The sequence below is a fragment of the Eublepharis macularius genome, chromosome 18, assembly GCF_028583425.1.
Source record: "Eublepharis macularius isolate TG4126 chromosome 18, MPM_Emac_v1.0, whole genome shotgun sequence".
Classification (NCBI taxonomy): domain Eukaryota; kingdom Metazoa; phylum Chordata; class Lepidosauria; order Squamata; family Eublepharidae; genus Eublepharis; species Eublepharis macularius.
This window is the reverse complement of record NC_072807.1, coordinates 23,215,465-23,242,260: the sequence shown is the minus strand read 5'-3', so window position 1 is coordinate 23,242,260 and position 26,796 is coordinate 23,215,465. Positions and strand designations below refer to the sequence as shown.

At 45.5% G+C, this 26,796-nt stretch overlaps 1 protein-coding gene across 2 annotated transcripts in view; it reads left to right on the top strand.

Moving 5' to 3' along the window:
- The window catches only part of NTRK3 (neurotrophic receptor tyrosine kinase 3), a 409,536-nt gene that overhangs the window by 141,480 nt on the left and 241,260 nt on the right, over positions 1 to 26,796 (top strand). For both annotated transcript variants that reach the window (XM_055002827.1, XM_055002826.1), the window contains exon 4: positions 14,004 to 14,072. In XM_055002827.1, coding sequence (XP_054858802.1) covers positions 14,004 to 14,072 — 69 coding nt within the window. The remainder of the gene's footprint in view (positions 1 to 14,003; positions 14,073 to 26,796) is intronic.

The following is a 26,796-nucleotide window of genomic DNA, read 5'->3' as shown; positions in this document are numbered from 1 at the left end:
GACTTCAGGAACAGTATGATGAAAAAAAATGGAGGCACACGGGGGAGGGGCAAAATGGCAGAAATCACCCCTCTTTTGGCCACGAAAATCATTTGCCAGATTCTTACAATGGTTGGCAAAAGCCCTAAAACTATATGATACTCTGCTGGGTAATGTCTGCTGATGCAGCCATGCACCTACTAGAGAGTTTCCAGGCTGCTAAACATGCTATGTAAATAAATGATGCCTTGTTTCAGAAAGATTTCATCTCTGCGCTTGGCTTTATGCTTGTTTTTTCCCAATTTTCTGCTTCCATGTCCTATTGTATCTCTTTCCCTGAATGTCCTAACCATTGTTCGTTATTGTACTTTGCTCAGTGAAATGTTCTAGCTGTTGATTACATTGTATTTTCACTTGCACTGGGTAATCTGGCTTGGATCTCAGTGAGAAAGGATGACTATAAATAAATAAATAATAAGCAGACAGACAGACAGACAGACAGATAGACGGATAGATGGATAGATGGATAGATAGATAAAAGCTGAGCAGAAACAAAATGGAAGGCACTGTGGCTCAGTGGGAGAGCATCTACTTTTCATGGAGAAGTTCCCAGGTTCAAACCTTTGTTAGAAGGCTCAGGTCGCAAGTGATGAGAAAGACTTCCACCTGGGACCCTAGACATCCACTGCCAGTCAGCACAGGTAACACCAACCTTGATAAACTAAGGGGTTCAATTCAGACGGCAGCTTCATGTGTTTGTGTAATCATGTGGTGTGATGCAAAACAGTAACTGTTTTCATGAAGATGTACGGTCGCTCTGGCTTATTGTGTGGTTGGAAGGGCACATAGTCAGTGACTGCCAAAGTGGTTGGTGCATTTGATGAAAGGTCAGACAAATTTCAAAACTGCTGTGCATCTAAGCATCAAAGGACGCATGAGCTTTCTTGTGTTGGATAGCTAACCTGACATAGTGGGGAAGAGTAGATGTGTATAAAGGGAACTTGTGGCTCAGAACTAGAGCACCTCTTTTGCATGTCAAACATCCCGGGTTCAATCCTCATTGTCTCCAGAATTCGGTGATGCAAAATCCCCCCCCCCCCGAGACCATGGAGGCCTTCTGCCAATCAAAGTAAATGAAGGCTGGCCTTGATAGATAAAGGCTCTGACTCATTAAAATGCTGTTTAGTGTGTTTATGTGTTGTTCAGACCAAAAACATTTCAAGGCTGGGGAGAAGAGCAAAAAGGGGTGGTCGTGCATAGAATTTCCAAAGTCCAGAGTGGTGAGGGGAGCCTACCTGCTTAGAGATGGTAGTAGATGGATGTAGAGAAACACTGTCCTCCTCAGAAGACCTCATGGCCTGTCCCAGGAGACGGGAAGCCCTGTGGCTGTCCCAAGTCATCACCTTCACTCCCTTACTCCCCTGTAACCCCTACTTGCTGGGTATTTGTACTGCAACCACCCAGTCATTATAATATCACTGGCTAGAGGACTGGGACTCCAGAATTCTCTATGTACGGTGCTGCTTAAGGCTCTTCTGCCACCTCACTCTCCCTAGTTTATCATGTGAGAAACACATATTCGAACACTCAGGGATGGGAAGATTGACCTGCCTCCACCCTTGGCTTCTCCTTTGGTAAATGTGATGAAGTCCGGAGTGGTTTGGGTACCGAAATCAGATTTCCAGCTTTCATATGACAAAGGTTTAGTGAAAAAATAAAGCATGCACACAAGAGCAAAGGTTAAAAGAAAAGTGAATATGCACAATCTTTCTCACCTTGTTCTTGGTTTGCCTCTAACAGGTAATAAGGTAAGGACAAGTTGTTAGAGGCATAAGCCTTCAATAAATGTCCATTACCTCAATTTCGGTTGTTGGGCTTCGTCCCATTGTTTGGCCACGTGTGGCCAAAATGGAGTCCGGGTTAAGCTCTTCATGCTGAGATGGCCTGAGCTTTAGTCTCAGGAGTAGAGATGGGCATGAACAGAAAAAACAAACAAACATGATGTTCGTTGTTCGATGCCATCCATGAACAGGAACTCATGAACAACCACGAACATGGCCACGAACATGGTTCACGAACATGTTTGTGGTTGGCTGTTCGTGGGGGCCAGCAGGCTCTCCTCCAGCCATCATCCAAGTCAAGATCCCTACTGCACCACTCCCAGAAATCTGACCTGAGCAGGCAACAGGAAAGGTACCAGTAAAAAATAGCTTGACCCAGAGTCTGGCAGCAGCCCTGAAACCTGAAGGGGTAGATCCCTATCCCACCACACACAAAGAAAATTCAAGCTCCAATGCACTCTCTCTATCAAAATGCCAACAGCAACTGTCTCTCCCTCTCCACTGTCTGCAAACTAAGCCACAGCTGGGAGTCCCCTTCCCCACTGCTCTTTGCTCCCTTGTAACAAATTTGGAGCTCCACACTTAAAAGGAAGACCAGCCTATCAAGCTAAATTGGGCTTAGATTGGGGTTTCCAGGGCAACAGCAGGAGTTCGGACAGAGTTCAGACAATCCCTGCCTAAGTTGCCAAGGGAATTGATTGCAGATGCCAGACTGTTTGGCTTGACGAACAGCTACGATCAAGGCTTGCAAAGACCACCTGTTAATTTAGAATCGGGCCTCACGAACAGCTTGTTCATGAACAGCAGATCAGGCTGTTTGTGGCTTTTTTTTGTGCGTATTGCTGTGTGCCCATCTCTGCTAAGGAGCATAAAAGATAAAAACAACAACAACAACAACAACAACAACATTTGATTTATATACAGCCCTTCAGGGCAACTTAACACCCACTCAGAGCGGTTTACAAAGTATGTTATTATTATCCCCGCAACAATCACCCTGTGAGGTGGGTGGGTTTAAGAGAGCAGAGCTCTGAAAGAGGGTGGGACTGAGAGAACTCCTAGAATCTGTGATGAACCTGCAGTCACCCAGGTGGCTTCAAGGGGAGGTGTGGGGAATCAAATCTGGCTCTCCAGATTAGAGTCCTGCCACTCTTAACCACTACACCAAACTGGCTGTGAGCAAGAGAGAGCAAGCAAGCAAACCGGCTCTGAGCAAGAGAGAGCAAGCAAGCAATCAGACAGCTTATTCTCCATGTCCAGATAATTTATCAGATCTAGGACGGGAGTGCCTCTTTACTTAGGGTCAGTGTATTACTTTCTGGTTAAAAGGAAGGAATCCCATCTAGCTGTTTGTCTCCTGGGAGTGACACCCTAGCCAAGGTGTTAGCTGGTATGCCCTTTGGGAAGGCTCCATGGCTCAGTGGTAGAGCATCTGCTTGGCATGCAGAAGGTCCCAGGTTCAGTCCCCACCACCTCCAGTTAAAAGAGATCAGAGAATAGTTGATGTGAAAGATGCTGGAGAGCCGCTGCCAGTCTGAGTAGACAACACTGACCTTGATGGACCAAAGGTCCGATTTAGCATAAGGCAGCTTCACATGTTCACATGTCTTACTTGGCCAGCTCCATTTGCATGTCTGTGGGTTGATTTGCTGATGTGTTAACTAACCCTGGGAGAGGGCCGTTGCTTCCTCACAACAGCCCTGCAATGTAGACCCAATCACAGTGAACTTTGAATGGCAATTCTGGGATGCATGACATTTCTTTGCAGAGGGAAAGGCAGTCTGGGTGCTTTCAGGGAATGTCCTGATTTACCAAAGAGGCACTGAGCCAACAGAATCCAGCGCGATTGTGAATTGTGCCACCAGCAAAACTAACACCAGGGAAACGTAGTCAAGGGTGTGTGTTTCACCTCTAATTGATGCCAGGTGTGCTTTCTCTCTGTGGCACTGGCATGTAGCTAATCCTGACGATCAGAAGTTTTGTCACTGGTAACACATTATTAAAATGTGTCAAGAACATCTCCTATGCAACCTCCAGAAGTGTCAAGTTTGGAGGAAACTGCAACCGTCGAGGGGTGTGTGCATGATCGAAGCAACAGCCAGGATGGGAGGGAAAGAGCGCTGAAAGCCCCCTTTTCCCCAGGCGCATCCTTGACCTTATCACAATAATATAGTTTGCAGTTTAATTACAGAGGCTCTTGTTTGTAAGTGTCATTAATGAGGCATCTGGCTTAATTTAGCCGAATAAAAAACGCCTCTAATAGCGGAGCCCTTTCTGCTGGCGCTTAATTGAAGGCAAAGCAAACATGCCATTTCCCTTCATGCTAAATTCCAATTGTTCTGGATTTCACCGAAGGAGAACACTCCTCCGTAAACCTCGGCTGCTTTAAATAAAACACAAACAAACACGCGCATCGGTGCAAAGAGCTACTTCCGCCAGCCCACCTTGGCCTTTGTTGGCTGTTGGTTTGTGGCTGGGATAAATTGCAGGTGATCACCTATCTGAGGCGCTGGGTACCCTCTACTATTATTTTCTTTACAAAATATATATTAAGACAACCGGATTCTGCGCAAAGGAAAGCTGCGTTCTGCAATGTGTATATATTATGCAAATGACAAATTTGCATGTAGTAATTTGACGCATTTGATTCTTCCAAGGCATAAAGGGGAAGGGGCTCAGTGATAGAACATCTGCTTTGCATGCAGAAGGTCCCAGGTTCAAGCCCTGACATTTCCAGTGAAAAGAATCAGGGAACAGACGATGTGGAAGATGTCCACCTGCGACCCGGAGAGATGCTGCCAACCAGAGCAGATAAGATCCATGAACAGACGAAGCTTCCTTATGCTAAATCGGACCATGTAGATTTAGCATTGCAATGGCAATACTACGTGCAAGTATAGTTGATTCCAGGGGTCATTTCGTAGGAAAAGAGCTGGAGGAACTCATTACCATAACTCATCAGCATAACTCACTAGCATATGCCACACCCCTTGCCATCACTGGAAGTGTGTCATTAGCATAACTCATTAGCATATGCCACACCCCTTGCCATCACCGGAAGTGTGTCATTAGCATACCTGATTTGCATATGCCACACCCCCTGACATCAGCTATCCTGGCTTTTTTGGACCCAATCCTGGCCATTCAGGACCGAAATTGGGCCCAAAATGGCAAAAAGGGGCTGAAAATGGCCGGAAAGGGGCCCAAAATGGTCAGGATCTGGCCACTGATGAGCAGGAGAGTGATCCACCACCTGTCAGAGTCCCGATCCGGGCCGTTTCAGCCCCAATCCAGGCTGAAATGGGCCCAAAATGGCCGAGGGTCAAGTGGGTGGGGCCACCTGATACGTGACCTCTTTGGGGAACTGCCAGAATTGTGTTCCTGTGCGTTCTCCCTTGAAATGAGCCCTCGTTGATTCATATTGTTTGGGAGATGAAGAGGGAGATTGCCTGACACTTCCTCCTGGTTGGAGGACGATGGTAATCCAGTAGCCACGGCAGCCCCACTTTTGTACCCCATGAAACTTGGGTGGTTCTGAAAACAGGATCAGGTAGTTTTGTGATGGCACATGTTTGGTAGAAGTTTTTAAAAATGCATATGTGATATTGCCCCCAAATTATATCTTTTTGGGGCAGTAAAGTGATTGGTTATTTAATACTTTTTGACCCTCTGCGTAGTGTTTCCTGGATATTTTAAGGGAAATGTTAATAATAGCCCTTGTCAAGCTTGTGCAGAATATGCTTACCACAGTCAAATTCTTATAGTGACTAAATGGTGCCTATCAAAGATACTATCACTTAAAGAATGGCTTATTACTATCTGGAATGTGGCAGAAATGTCAGACCATATTCAGCTAAGAAAGGGGGACAAAAATCTACAGAGGTTTTTTAGTATTCTGGGAACCTTTTATTGATTTTATGTCCAAAAGGTATAATATGAATGTGTACGCTTATAATGCATTTAATCTTGTTGAGATGTTTGTGACTTTGTGTGATATTTTCTTAATAAAAAAAATAAGTCTTTTTTTTTTTTTACCAAACGTAATGGACTGTTTTATGGGCAATTGAAGCTTTTGGGGGGTATCTTTTTGCTCTTTTAGGAAAGCCGGTAATTTTGTTAGGCCTTCTAGCCAACTCAAATTTATTTTCTTACTTGACAAAGCAAAGAAGCAAATTGCTTGAATAGAATGCTAAGATTCTCAGCACTGAGAATTCTGCACCTGATGGCAAATTTTGTGTTGGTGCCTCGTGAGATTAACACCATTATAGATGCACAACCGTCACCAGCCTTTAACTAAATGAGATGAGTTCTGCAGTCTGTATAAATCATGTGTGTGTATGTGTGTGTGTGTAAAGTGCTGTCAAGTTGCAGCTGACTTAGGGTGACTCTAGAAGGTTTTCAAGGCAACAGACAGAGGTGGCTTGCCGTTGCCTGACTTTGCATAGCAACCTTGGACTTCTGTGGTGGTCCCCCATCCAAGTATTAACCAAGGCTGGCCCTGTTTTGCTTCCGAGATCTGATAAGACTGGGCTTGCCTGAACCACCCAGGTCAGGCCGTAAATCATATAGGTCGAGCAATTTGGCATGATTTATCTTTGTTTTGATGATCTGTTCTTTCTACTCAGTAGTCTGCAGAATTAATTCTGCTTCTCAAGGGGGCAATGCAGGGCACTGAAGCGTCCCCCTCTGACCCCCCGAAATCATATGCCATGTTCAGCATTGTAGGATTTTATCATCGTGCTGTATAGCTGTTTGCAGAACGTTGTCATCCATCATTTTAATGTCCTTGCTGTATACTGTTTCATTTTTGTGAACTGCCTCAAGAACTTCAGTGAGGAGACAATCCAAAAATCTTTAAAATGCATAAAAGTGAAATGCTGCCCTTTGAGCCTGCAGTTGAAAGAGCGTGGCTTTAGGATGATCGGTGTGTTTGGCCAGCAGGGGCTGACTGGTCATTAAGGGCACCAGGGAAAGTTCGAGTGGGCTGATGGCCTTGGGGGGTGGGGTAGCTGTGGGGGTGGACTGATGCCCTTGGGGGGTGGGGTAGCTAAATAGGTATCTGTGCAGGAGCTATAACATGCATAGTGTAAGAGCCAACAGGTATCACCTGGACAATCAACTTTGGAGTATCCTTCCAGTGTCCACCAGGGTCCTGAATTGGGACAGTGCTCCAATAGAACAAGGGAGAAAATAGCTCTTTCGATGAGAACTATCTTTATTCCCTTAACCAGAGACAGAACAGAAAAATAAAATGGCAAGAATAGCAAAACAACACAGTACAATAAACACAAAAAACCTACACATAAGCCTAGTGGCCTCAAGTCATAGCTGGCTTATGGCGAGCCCTGCTACGGTTTTCAAGGCAAGAGACTAACAGAGGTGGTTTGCCATTGCCTGCCTCTGCAACCCTGGTCTTCGCTGGAGGCCTCCCATACAATCACTAACCAAGGCCGACCCTGCTTATCTTCTGAGCTCTGATGAGATCAGGCTCACCTGGGCTATCCAGGTCAGGGCACTCGTAAGTCTGCCTAAGCGATTTGTCTGTTGGGAGAAACCTGGAAAAGCTAGCAATCTCTGCCTCATGTCAGATGAGTGGGAGCTCCTACCATCAGCAACCCCCTCCTCCCAAGAACCAGCAGCCCCCCTACTCCCATCTGGGTGGGTGCCACCACCACAGGCCACCCACCTGCATAAGGTATGAGCCAGGCAGGTGCTATGGTGAGTTGGTTCCTTCTCTTCCCTCTTTATTGAGGGCCAGGAGTAGGTCCATTTCTTCCTTCCTTACCCCCTGCATTTGGGGGAGGGGGGGCAGAGCCTACACAGGGCCCTTTTTGTCTCCTAGTCTACTCTGTGGTCCAGTCCCATAAAAGAGTGCAGTGTGGGAAAAGTATAAAGAGAACTGTAATTCTCGAAAGCTTATGCTACAGTAAAGTTGGTTAGTCTTAAAGGTGCTACTGGACTCTTTTTGATTTTGCTACTACAGACTAACACGGCGAACTCCTCTGGATCTATGAAGAGTGGCTGTGAGCTACAGGAGGCAATAGCGACCTTGATAGAGCAGGAGTCTGGTTCAGCAAAAGGCAGCTTCATATGTGTAAGGCCAACACTGGAAAACTCTTTCCCCATTAACTTTCCTTTTAGATAGAAAGAAGAATACACTTCTTTTCTTCCATTCCCCTTTGGCCAAATCCGTAGTGATGCGATCGTGCTATTTTTTTGATTCTGTGTTTTGTGTCGAAAGATCGGTGTGTGCATGTGAGTGTGTTTTCCTTTCCTCTTTTTGGAATCCAATTTTTCTCTTGACATTTCTGCTTAATGTAGCAAAACATGACCTTTGTGAAAGGACGCTTCCAGTGAGACGAGTATTCCCCTCTTTACTCTGACTCCGAGTTGCCCCCTTCCGTCTTCCTTTCATGGGTTTTTCTCTCTTCTGACCCACTCTCTTTCTCTGCTTAGAAGGGAGGAGGCAGGAAACTTACCATTTGATTTTCCTCCCCCTGAAGCAATAAAGTGTCGCTGTGCCCGTTGCTGCCCCAGTGCATCTTTCAGAGGATGCCTGCATTTTACTTGAAAGTTATTTGCAGAGCATATTGGTTTTTTCCCTGGGAGAAAAAAGCTTTAGATCCATAATTCCACTGCCCAGTTCCAGAAGATCTCAGCTGGATCGATCAATGGTTCATCTAGCCCAGCATTTTGCTTGCTACAAGTGACCCACCAGATGGCCTTGGAAGTCTGAGAAGCAGGGCATGGAAGCCAGATCTTCCCTCTGTGATTTCCCACCAGCTGCCTCTGACTAATAGCCACTGAAGGACCTGTCCTTCGTGGATTTGTTTAATCTCCCTTTAAAGCCTGTGTGTCCATTGCTCTATCCCATGGCAGGGAGTTCAACAGGCTAATTCTGTGCTGCCTGATGACTTCCAGTTGGGCAAATGTCATTTTGGTTTGTTTCAGATGAAAGGCCAACCTTTTCTCAGTTTGCCATTATGTTTCATGCAACGAGCGTCGTGCATGCCCTGCAAACTGGAATTGCATTTTGTTCATAGCAAAAGCACGAACTGTGGTTTATAAGTTTCAGCGTAAAGGCAACCAACAGTTTGCTGCAAACCAGGAAGCAACTAAATGAAACTGAAAGTGTTAGGGCTGCCAGTCCCCCAGTGGGGGTGGAGGATCTGCTGCTCCCAGCCTCTGCCCCCTCCCACTCATCTGGCTGGCAGTAGGTTTGCCAAGTTCCCTTACCATCCTGGTGGGAGGGGGGACCCAGCGCATACCTTCCTGGTGCTCTCAGGATGGTCCTCACACCGGTGTAATGACATCACTTCTGGGAACTGACGTCATTGTGCAAGGCTGGGGAGTGCACATGGTCTGATTCAGCCCATTTGGGGCCCAAATTGGTCCACTGCGAAGTGTGGAAGCACTCTTGTGGTAGTGTGATGATTTCAGTGACATTGTCGCACTGGCCCCAGGAGCGCACCGGAGAGGACCGTTCCACACCGTTCCCCCTGCCAGCCAGGTATGCGGTGGTGGGGGGTGAAAGGTGGGCATGGAGGATCCCCTGCCTCCACTGGAGGAACGAGATCCCTAGCTGGCGGGGGTGGGGGGGAAGGCATGGAGAATGGGCCCAGGAGCTCCAGAGTATGTTCCTGTGCCCCCTACAGCCTTCCTTCTTGTGCAGGGAATGATGTCATTTCCTGTGCAACAAGGAAGGCTCTGAAGCATATGCACATAATGCACAAACAGTAAGGACTCCAGGGGTACCTCCCCCCACCCCCTGCCGAGTTTTAAGGCCAGGAGACCTGGCAACTCTAGAAAGTGTGCAAAGGAGAGCCTGAATTTCCTTCCAGATCCATTCTCATGGCACAAAACTGTGATTCAGAGCTGCTTTTGATCCAGGCTTGTATCTCATTTTCCAGCAACCTGTATACTCCCTTCAACGAGGCCAGAGTAGTTGTTGGGCTAACCCAGGGGACTCGGGGAAACTTCCAGAGTGGCTTTGGGTTAGTCATTCTTTCTCAGGAAATCTGGCATGTCTGAAAAGCAGGGGAAAGAGTTAAACCCTTCCCAGTCTATAATGAAGTCCCAGTGCTTCATTAATTATTGTTTATGTGTATCCAGCTCTTACTTTGTTCTTTTGTTCATAGGCTGTGTTGGAGAAGAGGTTTATTACCTTATCTGGAAAAAATACAATTCTTAATAGGAAAAAACAATTCTATGCCGCTTTTCCATCTGATTCAGGAGCCCCAAAGTGGCAAACAGTAAACAAAACATTAAAATATTTCAGACATTAACACACACATACTCATACACTGTAAAACAAGTTCCCTAATATGGTGCCCACCAGTGCCTCTTTTGATACCCACTGAAATTTCCAGAAAATAGGTGGAACTATTGTAAGGCAAAGCTTCTTATTGGCTGCCCTCTTTAAAATAAGGCGTTTCCATTAGAGATGCAGGAGTGGAAGGCACCTGAGTTTTTTAAAGTCAGATTATGGTTGCATTTCCCTTTCAGGATTTACTCCTTCCAGGAGGTGTGAAGAGGGAGGTATTCTATTTGGCTCAGACTTCTCGGGCAGCCTTTTTGGGGAGGGGTGCTCACCACCTGCTCTCTACCATTCTGAAGGTTCCCACAGCTTGTCTCATCATGGAAATTTTTCTCCAAAGGAGGGAAGGGGAAAGGAAAGGGAAAGGGAAAGGAGAGAGGGAAGGGGAGAGAGAGAGAGAGAACGAACGAACGAACGAAAAAGAAAGAAAGAAAGAAAGAAAGAAAGAAAGAAAGAAAGAAAGAAAGAAAGAAAGAAAGAAAGAAAGAAAGAAAGAAAGAAAGAAAGAAAGGCACATATTTTGTAGCCTTGAACCATTTCGGCATGGCTTCGGTTTCTGGCAGCTTCCTGTTGGGAATAACAGGGAGCTTCTTGCCTGCCAAACTGTGTCCTAAGCATCCTGCGGCTGCCTCCGTGGCTACCCCTTCATCCGGCTCTCTGCTTTTTCTGTAGCCAGATGCACACTTAATAAGCCATAGTGCCACTTGCTCGTGATCGTTCACGCTTTGCCATTTATGGCAAACAAAGTCACAGCAAGAGGGCCTCTGCCAAGCTGATGAGCTCAGGAAATGATGATGCCAGGTGTGAGGAAGAGGACCATGGCAACAATAGCTGTGATGAGCTGTATCTGTGTGAAGGGCAAAGGTCTGAATGGATTGGGGATGTGGGGGGAATGTGGCATGGTATGAAAGCTGGATGAGGGGAAGAAGGATGGCTTCCGTGAGTGTGTGTGTGAGAGAGAAAAGAAATATTTTGGTTCAACCAGCTCCTATAGGGTTGTTTCCATTTGGTAACCTCTCTACCCAACAAGATTTTAACCCAGTGGCACCTTAAAAGACCAACAAGATTTCCAGGGTATAAGATTTGGAGAGCCAAAGCTCCTTTCGTCAAATACAAGTATCAGTTTCAAGAGTCAAAGCTCCCTTTGTCAGATACAAGTATTCAGGGCTTTTTTTCAGCTGGAACACGGTGGAACAGCATTCTGGAACCGCTTGAAAATGGTCACATGGCTGGTGGCCCCGCCCCCTGATCTCCAGACAGAGGGGAGTTTAGATTGACCTCTGCGCTGCTCAGTGGCGCGGAAGGCAATCTCAACTCCCCTCTGTCTGGAGATCAGGGGGCGGGGCCACCAGCCATGTGACCATTTTCTCAGAGGGCAACCCACTGAGTTCCACCACCTCTTTTCCCAGAAAAAAAGCCCTGCAAATATCAGATACAAGTATCTAAGAAAGAGAGCTTTGAGTCTCGAAAGCTTAAAACCCTGGAAATCTTGTTGATCTTTAAGGTGCGACTGGACTCAAATTTTACTCTTCCACTGCACACCAACACAGGCACCCAACTGCAATTCTGTAGTCCGCACTAACACTCTCCTGTGTCCAAGTGATCTTTGGAACCATGGATGCTGAGGCACGTCACATATTGTGTTTGTTTTTACTGGGTATTCAGAGGTATGCTGCCTCTGTACATGGAGGTTCTAATAGCAACTGAAGTGCAGGAATTTGCCTATTATTTATTATTTTTAAAATGAGCCATCTAAGAAGTTAGTGACTGTCATGTGACAATGAAGGCCACACGTTTATATATACAGAAATTTGCTCCTTTATTATTATTATTATTATTATTAGCAAAAAATTAACTGTCTCTATTAATAGATGACAGTATATCTTATGGCAAGAAGCTCCCCCTGTTTGAAGAAGCTTAATCTTTGCAGCAAAGGTCACTGAAACTGGCAACAAAAGGAACTGAAATTGAAAACAAATCTCAAAATGAATAATTCTGATTCTTGAAGTTAGGATGCAGTGTGATTGGTACCATCCCTGCTTTAAAACATTGGCAATAGTGCATATTTTTATTCTCTAATTTGTCCTTTCAGAAACCGCCTTCTGAAAGGCTTCTTTCTGTCCCTTTTCTACACACGAGTGTGTATTGGTGTCCCCTCCTGCAAGGCTGGACTTTGTCCTCTGGTTTCCCTCTTCTCATGCTGTGGCTTTTTAAACATCTCTCCTCCCTTGCCACCTTAAATGGCTTAGCCAAGGGTGCAGTCAAGTGAGACACCGGTTTGTAAACGCTTCCTGGAGAGAACAGATTTCACACATTTTGTCTTTCCCGGCTGGAGCGGAGGGGGCAGCTGGGAGGTTGCCTTGGGTTGCTATGGCAGCAGCCACACTGGATGCGAACGCTGCAAAGATGCAGAAGGCTAATTTGGATCCCATAAAAATTCCTCACAGAGTGAAACCTTCCCTTCTTTATCCTCATAGGGCAAGCAGTTCAAACAAGTCCCCCCTCCAAATGACACGATATAGGCCTGCAACCTGCCAATCATGTTGCTGTGGCCCCATTGTGCTCCTGATAAATCCTGTTTCTTTAAAAAATGTAGTAGAAATAATAGTGATGATGAGGATAGTAATAATAATAATCACCATAAGCACCAAAAGCATAAAAAGCACAAAAAGCACAAATAGCACAAAAAGCACATAAAGCACGATAATATAGCATTCAGTTGTCTGAATAACCCCTCTGGTTTGCTTCAGTTTACAAAATTAGGAGTTTATGAAGCATCTGGCAGAGCCACTAAAATACAGCTGTTAGTTGTGATTTCGAGAAAGGGTCATCACAGCTGACTGCAATTTGCCGGCACCATATCCTATGTTAAACTGGCATTCTGTTCGCTTATTCCAGTGATATTCACTCAGTGGCGAGCCACCTGTGGCTCTTCTGGAAACTGGTCCTCGATATGATACCTACCTCATGTTTCAGGAAAGTGGGCAAAGCCCTTGCCTGATAGGGCTTATGGTTTCCACCTTGAAACAGCCATTGCCAGAGGAATGGCTAAGCTAGGAGCCTCCCTGAGGGGCAGGCCTCATGCCAAGCATGGAAGCAAATGTGGCTCTTTTGGTGGATGGTCATTGTGAATGTGGCTGTCTATGAGCAACAGAATGAGTACCACTGGTTTACACAATGTGTACATTGCTCTGGGGCTTCCTTTGTTTACATTGCTTTGGAATTGGTCAAATTGTAACAACAGCAGCAACATTCAACTTATACACTGCCCTTCAGGACAACTTAATGCCCTCTCAGTGGTTTACAAAATGAATTATTATTATCCTCATTACAATCATCCTGTGAGGTGGGTGGGGCTGAGAGAGCTCTGAGAGAGCGGTGATTGAGCCACGGTTACCCAGCTGGCTTCAAGCGGAGGAGTGGGGAATCAAACCTGGCTGTCCAGATTAGAGACCTGCTGCTCTTACCCATGACACCAAACTGGCTCTTGTAGTCAATATCACCAGCAGAAGAACAATAATAAGGGGTGTTGCTGGAGACCACAGCCCACCTAGCTACCTTCAAGCTACCTTTTATGACCGGATGTAGTTGAACTTAAAGGTCACATCAGGACTTCTTTCTGTGTTTTATCCATGTACCCATGCAGTGAGTGGGATAAGCTGCAGTTGATTTATAGGGTTTCAGTGCTTCAAAAACTGGATATGTTACAGTTCCTGAATTAATTTTTAGAAATGTTCCAGGTTAAATGAGACTTAAGGAGAACTGTGCTGTCTTGTTGTGCAGGGAAATTAAGGGCTGAGCAAAACTGAGAAACCTGTAATACGCACAGCGATTCACCGTAAATGCCTTTTCTTGTTCTTTTTCAGAAACCTCTCTGGGAACCGGCTGACTACGCTGTCATGGCTTCTCTTCAAGACCTTGAGACTTACGGAATTGTAAGTTTGAGTCTGGAAACAGGTGGGGTGAAATGGTGAAAGGAATGCTCAAGGAAGAGTAGGACCAGTTCTTTAAAAGAGAAACATGCAGCTGCTGCAGAAAATGGCAGCTGTGTGTTGAGACCTGGGCCGTTTCCACACGGCTTACCCTGTTCCGGAAAACAGCGAAATCTCGTGCGAAATTGCGCGAGAAGACGCTATTATTGCATCTTCTCACACGATAACAGCGTCTTCTCACGCAATAACAGCGGCTTCTCGCGAGATTTCACTGTTTTCCAGAACAAGGTAAGCCGTGTGGAAACGGCCCTCCTCTTCCCTGTGGGAAGTCAAAATTGCTCAGGTCCTGTCATTGAGCATTTCCCTGCCTAGAAATGTGATGGGGTGACTCAAAAACTTCAGGAAAAAAACGTAACCCCACCAGTTTCTCAATTTTTCTTCAAAATTATCCTATTTCTTCAAAACTGGGGAAAAGACTAGAAAATGTATGAAAAGACACTACTTACCTCTCCATTTCTCCGTTCTCCCCCTTCCAGGCCTTCACATATGTAATTCTGTCCATAACAACCTGGTTTTTTTTAATCAGTATTGCAAGAGAGTAAATCATGTGCTGGGAAAGATCTGTGCAGGGATTCTCTGGCTGAGGGATGTCTTGGACTCATCTCTTAACATAGCACCAAGCAAATAAAACACGGAAAGGAGAGAGCAGTGGTCTCAAAAATCCATTTCAAAGATTTTTACCAACTATGTTTACCGAGACGGGCATGCATGATATATTCAGTTCTGTGATATTTACGTCGGACATGTGGGTCTTGTTCCTTTTTATTTCTGCATCACTTTCAGTTATCCATGGACATTCTGCAACAGTACCCTGAATATTTGCAGAGATTCCAAAGCTGTGTCTCTGTAGCTCAAAGAAAGCTGTTCTTCTGCTGGAAATCAAATCTGAGGGCCAAGCTACACGTGACGAATGACACTTGAACGGCAAGTGTATTTCTCCCTGTTCACTTGCCCTCCACTCAATCCACTTGCCGTTCAAGTGTCATTCGTCATGTGTAGCTTGGCCCTTAGTCATAAAGAAGATTTAGGATACCTGACCACACCACTGGATCTACAATATCTACTAGAAACAGTACCTGCTGGATTTCCATGGGATTCCTAGGATTTAGCTTCTTTTTTTGTTGAAGAATTTCCAGATTCTTAAACTTCTTAAAAAGAAGTACATACATATGTACCTTCAGGTCGTAACCGATTTACGATGACCCCAGGAAGGGGCTTTCAAGGCAAATGAGAAGCAGAGGTGGTTTGCCATTGCCTTCTTATGTGGCGTCTTACTTGGTGGACGCCTTGTCCAGTTACTGACCCTGCTTAGCTTCTGAGGGCCAAGCTACACATGACGAAAGACACTTGCCTGGCAAGTGGATTGAGTGGAGGGCAAGTGAACAGGGAGAAATACACTTGCTATTCAAGTGTCATTTGTCACTTGTAGCTTGGCCCTGAGCTCTGATGAGTTTGGGCTATACCATGCCACCTTCCCTCCCTGAAAAGAAGTGCAAGAAGTAGTTGTATCTACAAGTATTTCCTTCTTGGGCTAAGTCATGCTTTAAAAGAAAAGTTGCCTAGGGCTGGCCAACGATATGAGTGCCTATTCATCTCACCGGTGGCCTTGCTCTGTAATGTCCAAATCTGCTTCGGCATTTGAACCCATTATCTTAGCAGCTAGAAGGGCTAGCATTTTTTTTTTAATGAAAGTGGAGATTCTTGGGATGCTGAATTCAATCCGTCAATATTTCTGGTTTAACTTCAGGCCATCCCAATGGGTTGCAGAACTCCATAAAAACAAGTGGCCCTAAACCATTCATATTTAAAAGGAAACTGGGCTGCTTGGCCATTCGCTACATTGTGATGATCAAGGCAGAACATTTCTGTGCTTGCACGACAGAGCCCCTCGACAAGTTATGCATTTGTCTTGGGTGGGGCCTGGGTTGGCATAAAGTTATGCAATAGTATTAGGTAGTACATGTGACATACCTGTCAATTCTCACCCCCACCCTTGGCCACCAGAAGATGCCTAGATCTTACTGCATAGAACAGGGGTGGCCAAACTTGCTTAATGTAAGAGCCACATAGAATAAATGTCAGATGTTTGAGAGCCGCAAGACATGATGCATTGAAGTGACTTCAGATGAAGAGGTGGGTTTGGGGAAGTGTCCTGAAAGTGACATCACAGGAAGGGGTGGGGTTTTGGTGCAGTATGCTGGAAGTGACATCATTGAGAGGGGTGGAGCTTGGGAAGAGCCATCACCTGACCTTTGACTTGGAAGTGACATCACAAACGTGCTGTCACATCTTTGCTAGGCTTCACCCCCAAAGTCCCCAGATATTTTCTGAGTCAGACCTGGCAACCCCAACATTTTTGTTGAAAATATGAAAGACATGAAAGAAAAAAGAAAGGAAGGAAAAACGGAAAAGGGAGGGAAAGACATAGAAAGAAGGGAGGAAGGGACATAAACTAAACTAAACTAAAACATATGGCCATGGTGATACTCAGAGACCTCTGGGAGCTGCACAATATGTCCAGAAGAGCCACATGTGGCTCCTGACGAGCCACAGTTTGGCCACCCCTGGCATAGAGGATGTATTATCTACCTTTTTATTACATTTCACCATACTTCTAAGGAGCACATTGAAGTGTATGAGTCTCATTTCTCCCACTGTATTCAGCAATCTTGTGGAATACGCACAATGAGGGGCCCAAGGTCTTTCATTGAGTTTCCTGATCAAGTAGGCATTTGAATTTGAGTAATGATATCATCAGGGCTGGACTTCAGGACACAAGTCTAGATCCTATCTCATAGGTAAGACTGCAGCTTCACAATTGAAGTGTACGTTACCATCCAAAGGCGGCCGTCATAAGTCCAGAGTCTAAAATTTCCACATGGCACCACTAAATCTGCTCTTCCTAGTCTTGGTTCAACAGTCAGGCAACCATATGGCACTGGCTGTTGACACATCTTCCACTAACTGGAATCTGGGGAGGAGGAGAGAATGGGTGAGTGCTACAGCTTCTGCTTTGCATGCCAAAGGTTCCAGGTTCAGTTCTTGGTATCTCCAGTAAGAAGATCTGAGAGACCTCTACCTGACACTATGGAGGGCTGTTGCCAGTCAGAGTAGACAATATTGATCTTGATAGGCCCACAGTCTGACTTGGTATAAGGCAGGTTCATGGGCGTGACCCACAGACATTGGTTTCCTGGAAAGGTCTACTCTAAACACTGAGGTTGACTTTGGTTGGAATCTCAAAACTCTCCGGGCTCTTGCGTTTGCATATAGTCATGGAGTTATTTATGCAGGCCTGTAGAAGTACAAACTTGTTGACCCCACTTCCCTGGAAGAATTGAAGCACTTTCCCTTCTATTGCATGTGAGATAGGCTAGCGTTTCCCTTGGGGGTGTAGCAGGTCTGCAGCCTCTTGAATTATAGATAAAGCATTCAGCACTGCAAGAGAAGAATAAGTGGACGTGAAATCAATGGCGTGCTGCCCTGGTGACCTGTTTTGTTGAGTTTTAGAAATAGTTGTGTGCTGGAAATAAAAGCATATATGTTATGTAGGATTCGTCCCAGAGGATCATGAGCACATCCCATTCATCCTTACCTGTGATCAATAGAGCTGTAAGTGAGAAGTGACTTATGGAAGAATAAAGACCGGTCCCTCAAGGGGGAGTCAATGTGTTATCACTAGTGTAACCATAGCATTTACCCCCTGTTCGAGTCGTTAAATGAAAAAAAAAACTGATAGCAATATCAGAGAAATTAAGCAACGCCCATCCTTGGTGGGAGAAGGCAGACTACAACGCTGAGGTTGAAATGAGTTGTTTCTGCTATGGGAGCTCAAATGTTTTTGTGCCTTGCCTTGATCTAATAGTTGGAGAGATGCACGGCAGCTTCGCTCATCTGAACAGGGTCTCTTGCAGGTGCCACCCTGCACATGGGCGAAATCAACAGCAGCCCGTACACGGGCTTTCTCTGTGGTGGCCCCTGTGCTGTGGAACGGCCTGCCTGTGGAGGTCAGGAGAACCCCCATCCTCCTGGCTTCCCGCAAATGATGCAAAACCAAATCATTCAAGAATACTTTTGTATTGTAGGGAGGGGCTCACAGATGCTTTGCTAATGAGTTAAAGTCCATAGACTTCACCACTAATTTGCCTTACGGACTTCCTGTTGTCTTAAATATGTGCTCCTATGAGCTCCTTGTGTTTCATGTGGTCTGATGTCAGCTCTAGAATTGCTTATGTTCTCTTTCAGCATTTCTTCAACTCTGTATTGGATTCTTACTAATGCTATGTCTTTGTAAAGTTGTGTTTATTTACCCTATGGCATCGTTTATGGAAATGTCCTTGAAGCTGACTGTACTAATCTTACACTCTGTAATCCGCCTTGAGTCTCAGTGAGAAAGGCGGACCATAAATAAATAAATAAATAAATAAATAAATAAATAAATAAATAAATAAATAAATAAATAAATAAATAAATAAATAAATAAATAAATAAATAAATAAATAAATAAATAAATAAATAAATAAATAAATAAAATAAGTCTCCTCTGACCTATGCCAACCCTATGAATAAAATACCTTCAAAACATCCTGTCATTAAAATGGGAGGTGTTAGAAACAGGAAAAAAACATGTTTCAGAAACTATTTTGAGGTAGGGTTACAACCACTAGGTGGGATCTATAGTTCTCCTACAATTACTATTGTTCTCTAGATTACATTTCCTCCCATGGAGGAAATGGCCGCTTGAGAGGACAGGCGGAGAAACAAAAGCCCTAGAGTGACATCCCTTCTCCTCCCCAGGCATTGCCCCCAAATCTCCAGGAATTTCCTAAGATGGAGTTGGCAACCCTATCTTCAGACCTTTTTTCCCCTTCATCTTGTCTACTGATTTTACAGGTTCTGGGTGGAGCTGGTATCAGATTTATTTATTTACCTACTTACTTCATTTCTACCCAACCTTTCCCCCCAGGTGGTGAACCAAATCACCTTAGGTTTTCTCCTCTCCTCCATTTTGCCCCTGTGAGGCAGTTTATCCTGAGAGGGTGCAACTGGCCCAAGTGAAGATTTGAACCTGAGTCTCTTAGATCCTAGTTATCACACTCTAACCGCTATACCATATTGGCTCAGTTGCACTTTGACAGTTGAGACAGAGGCAACGTCCAATTGCAAACATTAAAAAAGCAGTAATAATTCTCTTTCCAATAGTATAGATCAGGGGTGGCCAAACTGCAGCTCGGGAGCCACATGCAGCTCTTCTAAACATATTGTGTGGCTCCCAGAGGTCTCTGAGTATCACCATGGCCATACATTTTATTTTATTTTAGTTTATTTCCCTCCCTTCCCTTCCTTTCCTTCTTTCTTTCCATGTCTTTCTCTCCCTTTCCCTTTTTCCCTTCCTTCCTTCTTTCTTTCCATGGCTTTCATATTTTCAATAAAAACGTTGGGGTTGCCAGGTCTGACTCAGAAAATACCTGGAGACTTTGGGGGAGGGGGGTAAAGCCTAGCAAGGATGTGAAATCACTTTTTTGATGTCTCTTCCAAGTCAAAGTTCAGGTGATTGCTCTTCCCAAGCTCCACCCTTTCTGATGATGTCACGTCCAGCATACTGCATCAAAACCCCACCCCTTCCTGTAACGTCACTTTCAGGACACTCCCCCAAACCCGCCTCTTCATCTGAAGTCACTTCAATGCATCATGTCTTGCGGCTCTCAAACATCTGACATTTATTCTATGTGGCTCTTACATGAAGCAAGTTTGGCCACCCCTGGTATAGATCCTCCATATCTTGGTGGAATTTGACAGATGAGGATATTTAGAGCATCACAAATTCATAACAACAACAACAATAACAACATTTAATTTATATACTGCCCTTCAGGACGACTTAAACCCACTCAGAGCGGTTTACAAAGTATGTCATTATTATCCCCACAACAATAATCACCCTGTGAGGTGGGTGGGGCTGAGAGAGCTCCTAGAAGCTGTGACTGACCCAAGGTCACCCAGCCAGCTTCAAGCAGAAGAGTAGGGAACCAAACTCAGTTTTCCAGATTACAGTCTTGCTCTCTTATCCAGTACACCAAACTGGCCTGTTGGTTTCTTCCCCTTTCCCTCCTCCATCCTTCTTTGTCCCCCCTCCCATATTTCTTACCTATAGAGAATCTTATAGGAAGAAGACGGTTGATTTCACAATGCTTTTAATAGGAATGCAGAAATTAAAATACCATCTGAATGTACTTGCCCTTTCCAGGAATAAGCTATGCTAAATCAGTCTCCCGAGAAGGAAACTTCCAGCTCAGATCTGGCTCCAGTTCCATGATGACTCTTAAGCAGATGGCAGCATCTAAAAGAAATTAACTTCCAGAGGGTGCTGTGATTAGAAGAGAATTACCTCCTCCTACGCCGAGACTCTTTCTAAGACTGCTTTTGTAGATAGCTTCCTGTAGACCTGGTCAATCTGACATGGCAGGCTGTGCTGTAGGCTTCCTCTTCCCTTAGTCGTGGGGCATTTCCCTCTCGTCATTTATCTCTCATGCTTAACTTTCAGTTCTTTGTGTTCAATCAGTATCGAGACCAGTTTTCTGCTCTTGGATGATGTGTTGAAGAAATTGCAACACCTCATAACATACCCTGGCTGGGTCCATGGTAAAGGATTGTATGTGAGCACGCAAACAAATCACCCATCATTATGATGGGGAGAAAGAGTGTTTGTACGGAATGTGCTCTGTCTCTTTATCTCTCTGTTAGATTGTTGGATCCCCGCTAGAATTACCAGCCCCATTAAATGTATCACCATTAGACTGCTGATAGGATACAGGTTATTCAGTATATTGCTTATTCCTTAAAATTTCCTGCAACTGCCTTTATTTACTCCCAATCAGCTCCTACGATTTAAGGAGCTGGACCAGGATGGAGCTGCCATAGCCAAATATGGATCTGGGAGCTCTTCTCCAGTTCAGGATTAGCTGGAGAAAATGGGAATAGATCAGGTGGGTGATGCTTTTGAACAAGCAAAGGCTGAAGCAGGCTGCTATTGCGTATATATGAAGACCTGAAACTGCCTTCTACTAAAACAGTCTATTCATCACTCAAAGTCATTATTGTCTACATTGGCTGGCAGCTGCTCTCTAGGGTCTCAGGTAGAGGTCTTCCATATCAGCTGTTACCTGTTCTCTTGAAAGTGGAGATTCCATGGATTGAACCTGGGACCTTTGGCATGCCAAGCAGATGTTCTACCACTGAGCCACAGCTCACAAGCTGTTCTTCAACAAGACATGAGACTCATGAAGCTGCCTTCTACCAAGTCTATCATGGTCAATATTGTCTACTCGGGCAAAGGCTCTCTGTTGTGTCAAGCTGAGATCTTTCCCCACCTGCTGCCTTGTCCTTTTAACTTTATGTGCCAGGGACCTTCTGCATCCAAAAAAAGATGCTCTACCACTGAGCCATAGCTTTTTTCTAAATGGAACCACCTTCCACTGAGTCAAACCTTTGGCTTATCAAGGTGAGTCTTGTCTGCTCCAATTGCCAACACCTCTCTGGGCTCTCAGGCAAAGGTCTTTGATATAACCTACTACCTGTTCCTTCTGTCCAATCCAGAGGCTTTATACCACTGAGCTATGGTGCGAATGTACACATCATTCACCTTTCCTATCCTTTCCTAGGCCTCCGGAGAGGATCATGGGGGAAGTAAGACTAGAGCTCCCGTTAGGCAATTCTCAGTCTTGTTTCTAGTCCATGCAGAGCATATTTTACTCCACTGCCCTCTCCACCAAAAAATCTGTCTAAAGTATATAGCCCCCTTGAAAGCTTGCTTATGGGTGAGAAAGAACAGCTAACAACAGTAACTGCAAAATTTTGTGCAGTTATTTTCACAGCCCAGCAGAACACCCGAGATATAAAAAATACTAGTGGCTAACTTACTTCAAGCCACCATTGACGAGTGTATACAAATTACTGGACACAATTTTTTTTTTTTTACTGAATATGTTGATATACCTATCTGTTTTAATTCGTTTATAGGTAATTTATTTTCTCTAGTCCAACCTGTTGGTGGTTGTTTTTAACAATTGACGGTAATTGAATTATGGTTGTTGTGGGTTTTCCGGGCTGTATTGCCGTGGTCTTGGCATTGTAGTTCCTGACGTTTCGCCAGCAGCTGTGGCTGGCATCTTCAGAGGTGTAGCACCAAAAGACAGAGATCTCTCAGTGTCTTGGAATGTTTCCTCCCCGTAGAGGAGGAGAGATCTCTGTCTTTTGGTGCTACACCTCTGAAGATGCCAGCCACAGCTGCTGGCGAAACGTCAGGAACTACAATGCCAAGACCACGGCAATACAGCCCGGAAAACCCACAACAACCATCGTTCTCCGGCCGTGAAAGCCTTCGACAATCGGTAATTGAATTGTTTGATTCTAACTTATGCTGGTCAATGACCATAATAAACATTGATTGATTGATTGATTGATTGATTGATTGATTGATTGATTGATTGATTGATTGATTGATTGATTGATTGATTGATTGATTGAGTGAGTGAGTGAGTGAGTGAGTGAGTGAGTGGTTTCTCGTCTGTGTCGTGAGGTCCTCTTCTAGGCTGAACATAACCAAAGCCAGGACATACAGTGTTCTACAGCAGAGTAGAAACGCTGCTAACAAAGTTATAAATATGAGGAAGCCAATATCTAGGTTTAAGTCAGCCCTCTCCAAGTCCGGTAAGTGACAAAGCAGCTGCAAACTGGTGGCACGTGGCATGTCCAGTAAATGCTGGGAGTTAATTTGCACAAAAGCCCTCTTGGGTCCTGCCATTAGAACGCATTACATCATTGACACTACTGGGGCAGGCCATTGGTAAAGTCCACCCCGAGGCACGCTTGCTCTTATATTATTCATAGCTGAGACTCGTGCATTAAGAATGATCACGGGGGGGGGGGGGAGGCTGAGTTTTATTACTCCTTCCCTTGAAGTGCTGTGATGGCAGATCTCCTCGGCTTAATTTCAAGGAAATGTTTCAGCACAGGTTCAGGTGCCTTCTTAAAAGCCTCTTCCAGAGTCCAGCGCCTGGTTGACCTGAGAGAAGAAAATGGGGAGTTTCCCAGTTCCCATATTCTTGGATGATTCAGCAGTCGTGTGACTTATGAAACAAACTGTAAGGACAGACACAATTTTAGACACTACTTCACCCTGGGCAGGAGCAGTTGACCTGCTCTTTAGTGCCACTATTGCTGATATCCAGAAGGGTGATATTGCAGACACCAACTTTGCAAAGAAGGAGCCAATATAGGTTGCCAGGTCCCATTGGGAGGGATCCGGCACTCACCTTTTTTGTTATCTTCTGGGTGTGATGTCATCATGCCGCCCCAGGAGTATGATATTTGGGACCCAAATCAGCCTGGTGCGAAGTGCAGGAGAGCTCCTTAAGTGATGCAATGATGTCACTCTCAGGAGTGACACCATCATGCTGCCCCAGGAACTCACCTTGGAGGCCTGTTTCCTTGCCTTCTCTCCTTCGCCAGTGGCTGGGTGAATGATGGTAGGGAGCAGAGAGTGGGAGTGTGGGATCCCCTGCCTCCACGGGGGGAATGGCAACCTTTGGCCAATAGCATTCCACCTAATCTTAGGAAAATTCTGTCTCTAGTTTTGTTCCTCAGTTGTGGCTTAGGCTCAGCGCAAGTTGTTTTCAGATTGCCTACCCACACTTATTGGCTCTCCTACTGTCACAATCAATGGAGTGCATGTGCCTTTTGACTGACAGTCGGACATACTAAGGAAGGATAATTCCGAGCAAGGAAAGGATAACTGCAAGTCCATTTCTGTGGGTGTTGAGCTGTTTGGTTCCTTGTCAAGTATCCTGTCAATTTTTTCTGCAAAACCTGAGGTTTCCCCCAGATTTTAGAAACATCTACTCCTTCTCTACCTGGCCCTATTGTGCAGATTTTTGGGTCTGCACTCTGGGGCTATTGTTCAGAACTGGATATATGACAGGAGGGAGACCTGCAAGATTTGCCCAGAAGGGGACTTTCCTCCCTTCCATAGATCCCATTTTTACACTTGTGCTCATTTTCCCTTCCCTGCTAGCTCAGATTTTCTCCACTTTGTACCCTCCATTTTTTGCTTTCCTTCTCTTCTTCCTTCCACTGACCTTATTCTATTAATGCAGTAAAGGGCCACTGCAATCTTGCAAGACAGTTTCATGACATCTCAGCAGCCGTTTTGGATTGCCTGAGCAACCAATTTCGTCTGGTTTCTAGGCAATCCAAAATGGCTACTGCTATCTTGTGAGGTAGTGTGGCAAGATCTTGACACAAACTATTTTATGTTCCTTTTGTTTCTTCCCCTCCCCCCCAGCCTTTTTGTCACACCTTTCATGCAGATCTGGTTGTTTCCATAGGTTTGCAGAAACATCTCCATACTTGGGATAGAGTTGCCAGGTCCCTCAAGTCTCCCAGTGGGAGACTGGTACGCTGGCTCCTACCTCATCGGGGGCTGTCCTTGTTGTGCCCGCGTGCGTCACTTCTGACGTCATCACGCAGGGAGGAAGGGCAGAGAGAGTGGGTAGCTCTCTCTGTCTCTCTCGCCACCACCGCTGCTGCACCCCTTCTCCCTGCTGGCGCAGGCAGCACACGGGCAGCGGTGGCGGCAAGAGAACTCTTGCGCGCACTGCAGCCGCTGCTGTCCCTGTGCTGCCTGCGCTGGCAGGGACAAGGGGCACGACGGCGGCGTTGGCGAGAGAGAGAGCAGGCTGTGGCCACCGCAGCTCGCTCTCTCACCGCTGCTGCCCCTGTGCTGCCTGCGCTGGCAGAGACAAGGGGCGCGGTGGCAGCAGCGATGAGAAAGAAGGCCGTGGCCACCGCAGCTTGCTCTCTTGCTGCCACTGCCGCCGTTCCTCTTGACCCTGCTGGCTCTGGCTGTAGAGCAACGCTGGCGGCCGTGGTGAGAAATCGTGCCGCGGCAGCGGCAGTGAGAGCGGCGTGCTCTTGCAACCGCCGCCTGCTTTCTCTCTGCCACCACCTGCTCTCACGGTGCGGGAGCGCGCCCCGCACCCAGGGACGCGCCACGCCACCCAGGGAGCGGGCCCCCCGCACGCCAGGTAAGCGGGCATGGGGGAGGGACGGTGGGATTGGGAGATCCCCCACCCCGAGCGGGGGGATGGGAACCCTAGGTGGGGAACAGCTTCAGATTTAACTATACAATATAACAAACACACACCCTACTATAACATCCCTTTGGATGAGCAGATTTCCTTTCTCCCCTTCCTTTATATATTTAAATCTCTCTCTCTCTGTTTGCTGGTGCTCTGGCCCTTAAGCTCTCTCTAGTTTCTTCCTTAAACCCTTTCTAGTTTACACTTTTTGCAAGTGCCTTATTTCTTTCCTTGACCTCTCTCTTCATGCAAGCAGTCTGTTTTGGTTTAATATTCCCTCTAGGGACCTCTCTGGCTCATGATTCGTGGGGGGACTTGTAGTCCTTTTGGAACAGAAAAAAACGCATAGCTAATCGTTTTGCAAAATCAATAATAATAAAAATTATCAGTATATAAAATACATGTGTCTTTTAAGCAGAGTGCATTAAAGAGCGGAAATTCCATCTCCCCTGCCCCGCTGGGTCAATGGGGTCCATGTATCCAAAGCGACTCATTCAATTAAAATGCAGGATGAAGCTACAGGTTGCCTCTTATCCCTGAACAGCAGGAGCTCAAAGCTGATGTGTGAAGACTTGAGTCTTACAAATAAAACCCTGATTGCATCAAGCATGTCTGGACACGAGAGACGGGATGAATGGCACAGAAGCATTTGTACTGGATTCTTGCTTGTTCCTAGAAGCACCAGGGTAGAGAAAGAAACACAGTTTTGAAGGAAAGTGAATGTCTGGATTAAACTGGAGACTAGAGATGAGCATGAACTGGGAAAAAAGAACAATGTGGTTCGTGGTTCATTGCGTTTCACGAACCACAAACCACGAATTTTTACGAACTTGCCCCGGTTCATGGACTGGTTTGTTTGGTTCGTGCAAACATCACTTACGGGAGAACAGAAGGTCACTTCCAGGGCTGCAGAAAGCCCATCCTCCTGTTGCCTAAGAAACTGATTGATTGGCGCCAGGCTGTCTGCAGTGACAAATAACCCCCCGCCCCGAACCAAACGAACCAGTCTAAAAGTTCATAGCAGTTCATCAGAAACAGGCTGTAATGAACCACTGGTTCATGACGGACTGGCCTGGTTTGTGATGAATTTTGGTTTATATTTCGGTTTGTGCCCACCTCTACTGGAGACCATGAATCCTCTCTGCTTATTATGCCTTACCATGCTCTCACAATTGTGAAGGCTTTGTGCTTAAATCGCCTTTCTCAGTTGATTAATCAACTGCAACGTTAGTTGATTGATCAGTGGGCTGTGATCCTAAAGACACATTTAGGGTGCTTTAGAAAGGCTACTTTGATTCTGGTGTGCTGCTGTTGTGATTATTTATTTATGTTTTTATGTCTCTGCAATGTGACTTGCAATTCAAATCCAAGTGCAGTACAAGGCTTATTTATTTACAAACTGTATATACCACTCCTCCAGAGACCTGCAGAGACAGTTTGTGGACTGGACTGATGGAATAGCACAGGGTTGCTCTTAGGAGGAAAAGAGTCTTTGCTTGTAATGCTTAAATGGGAAATGTAGGCATCCT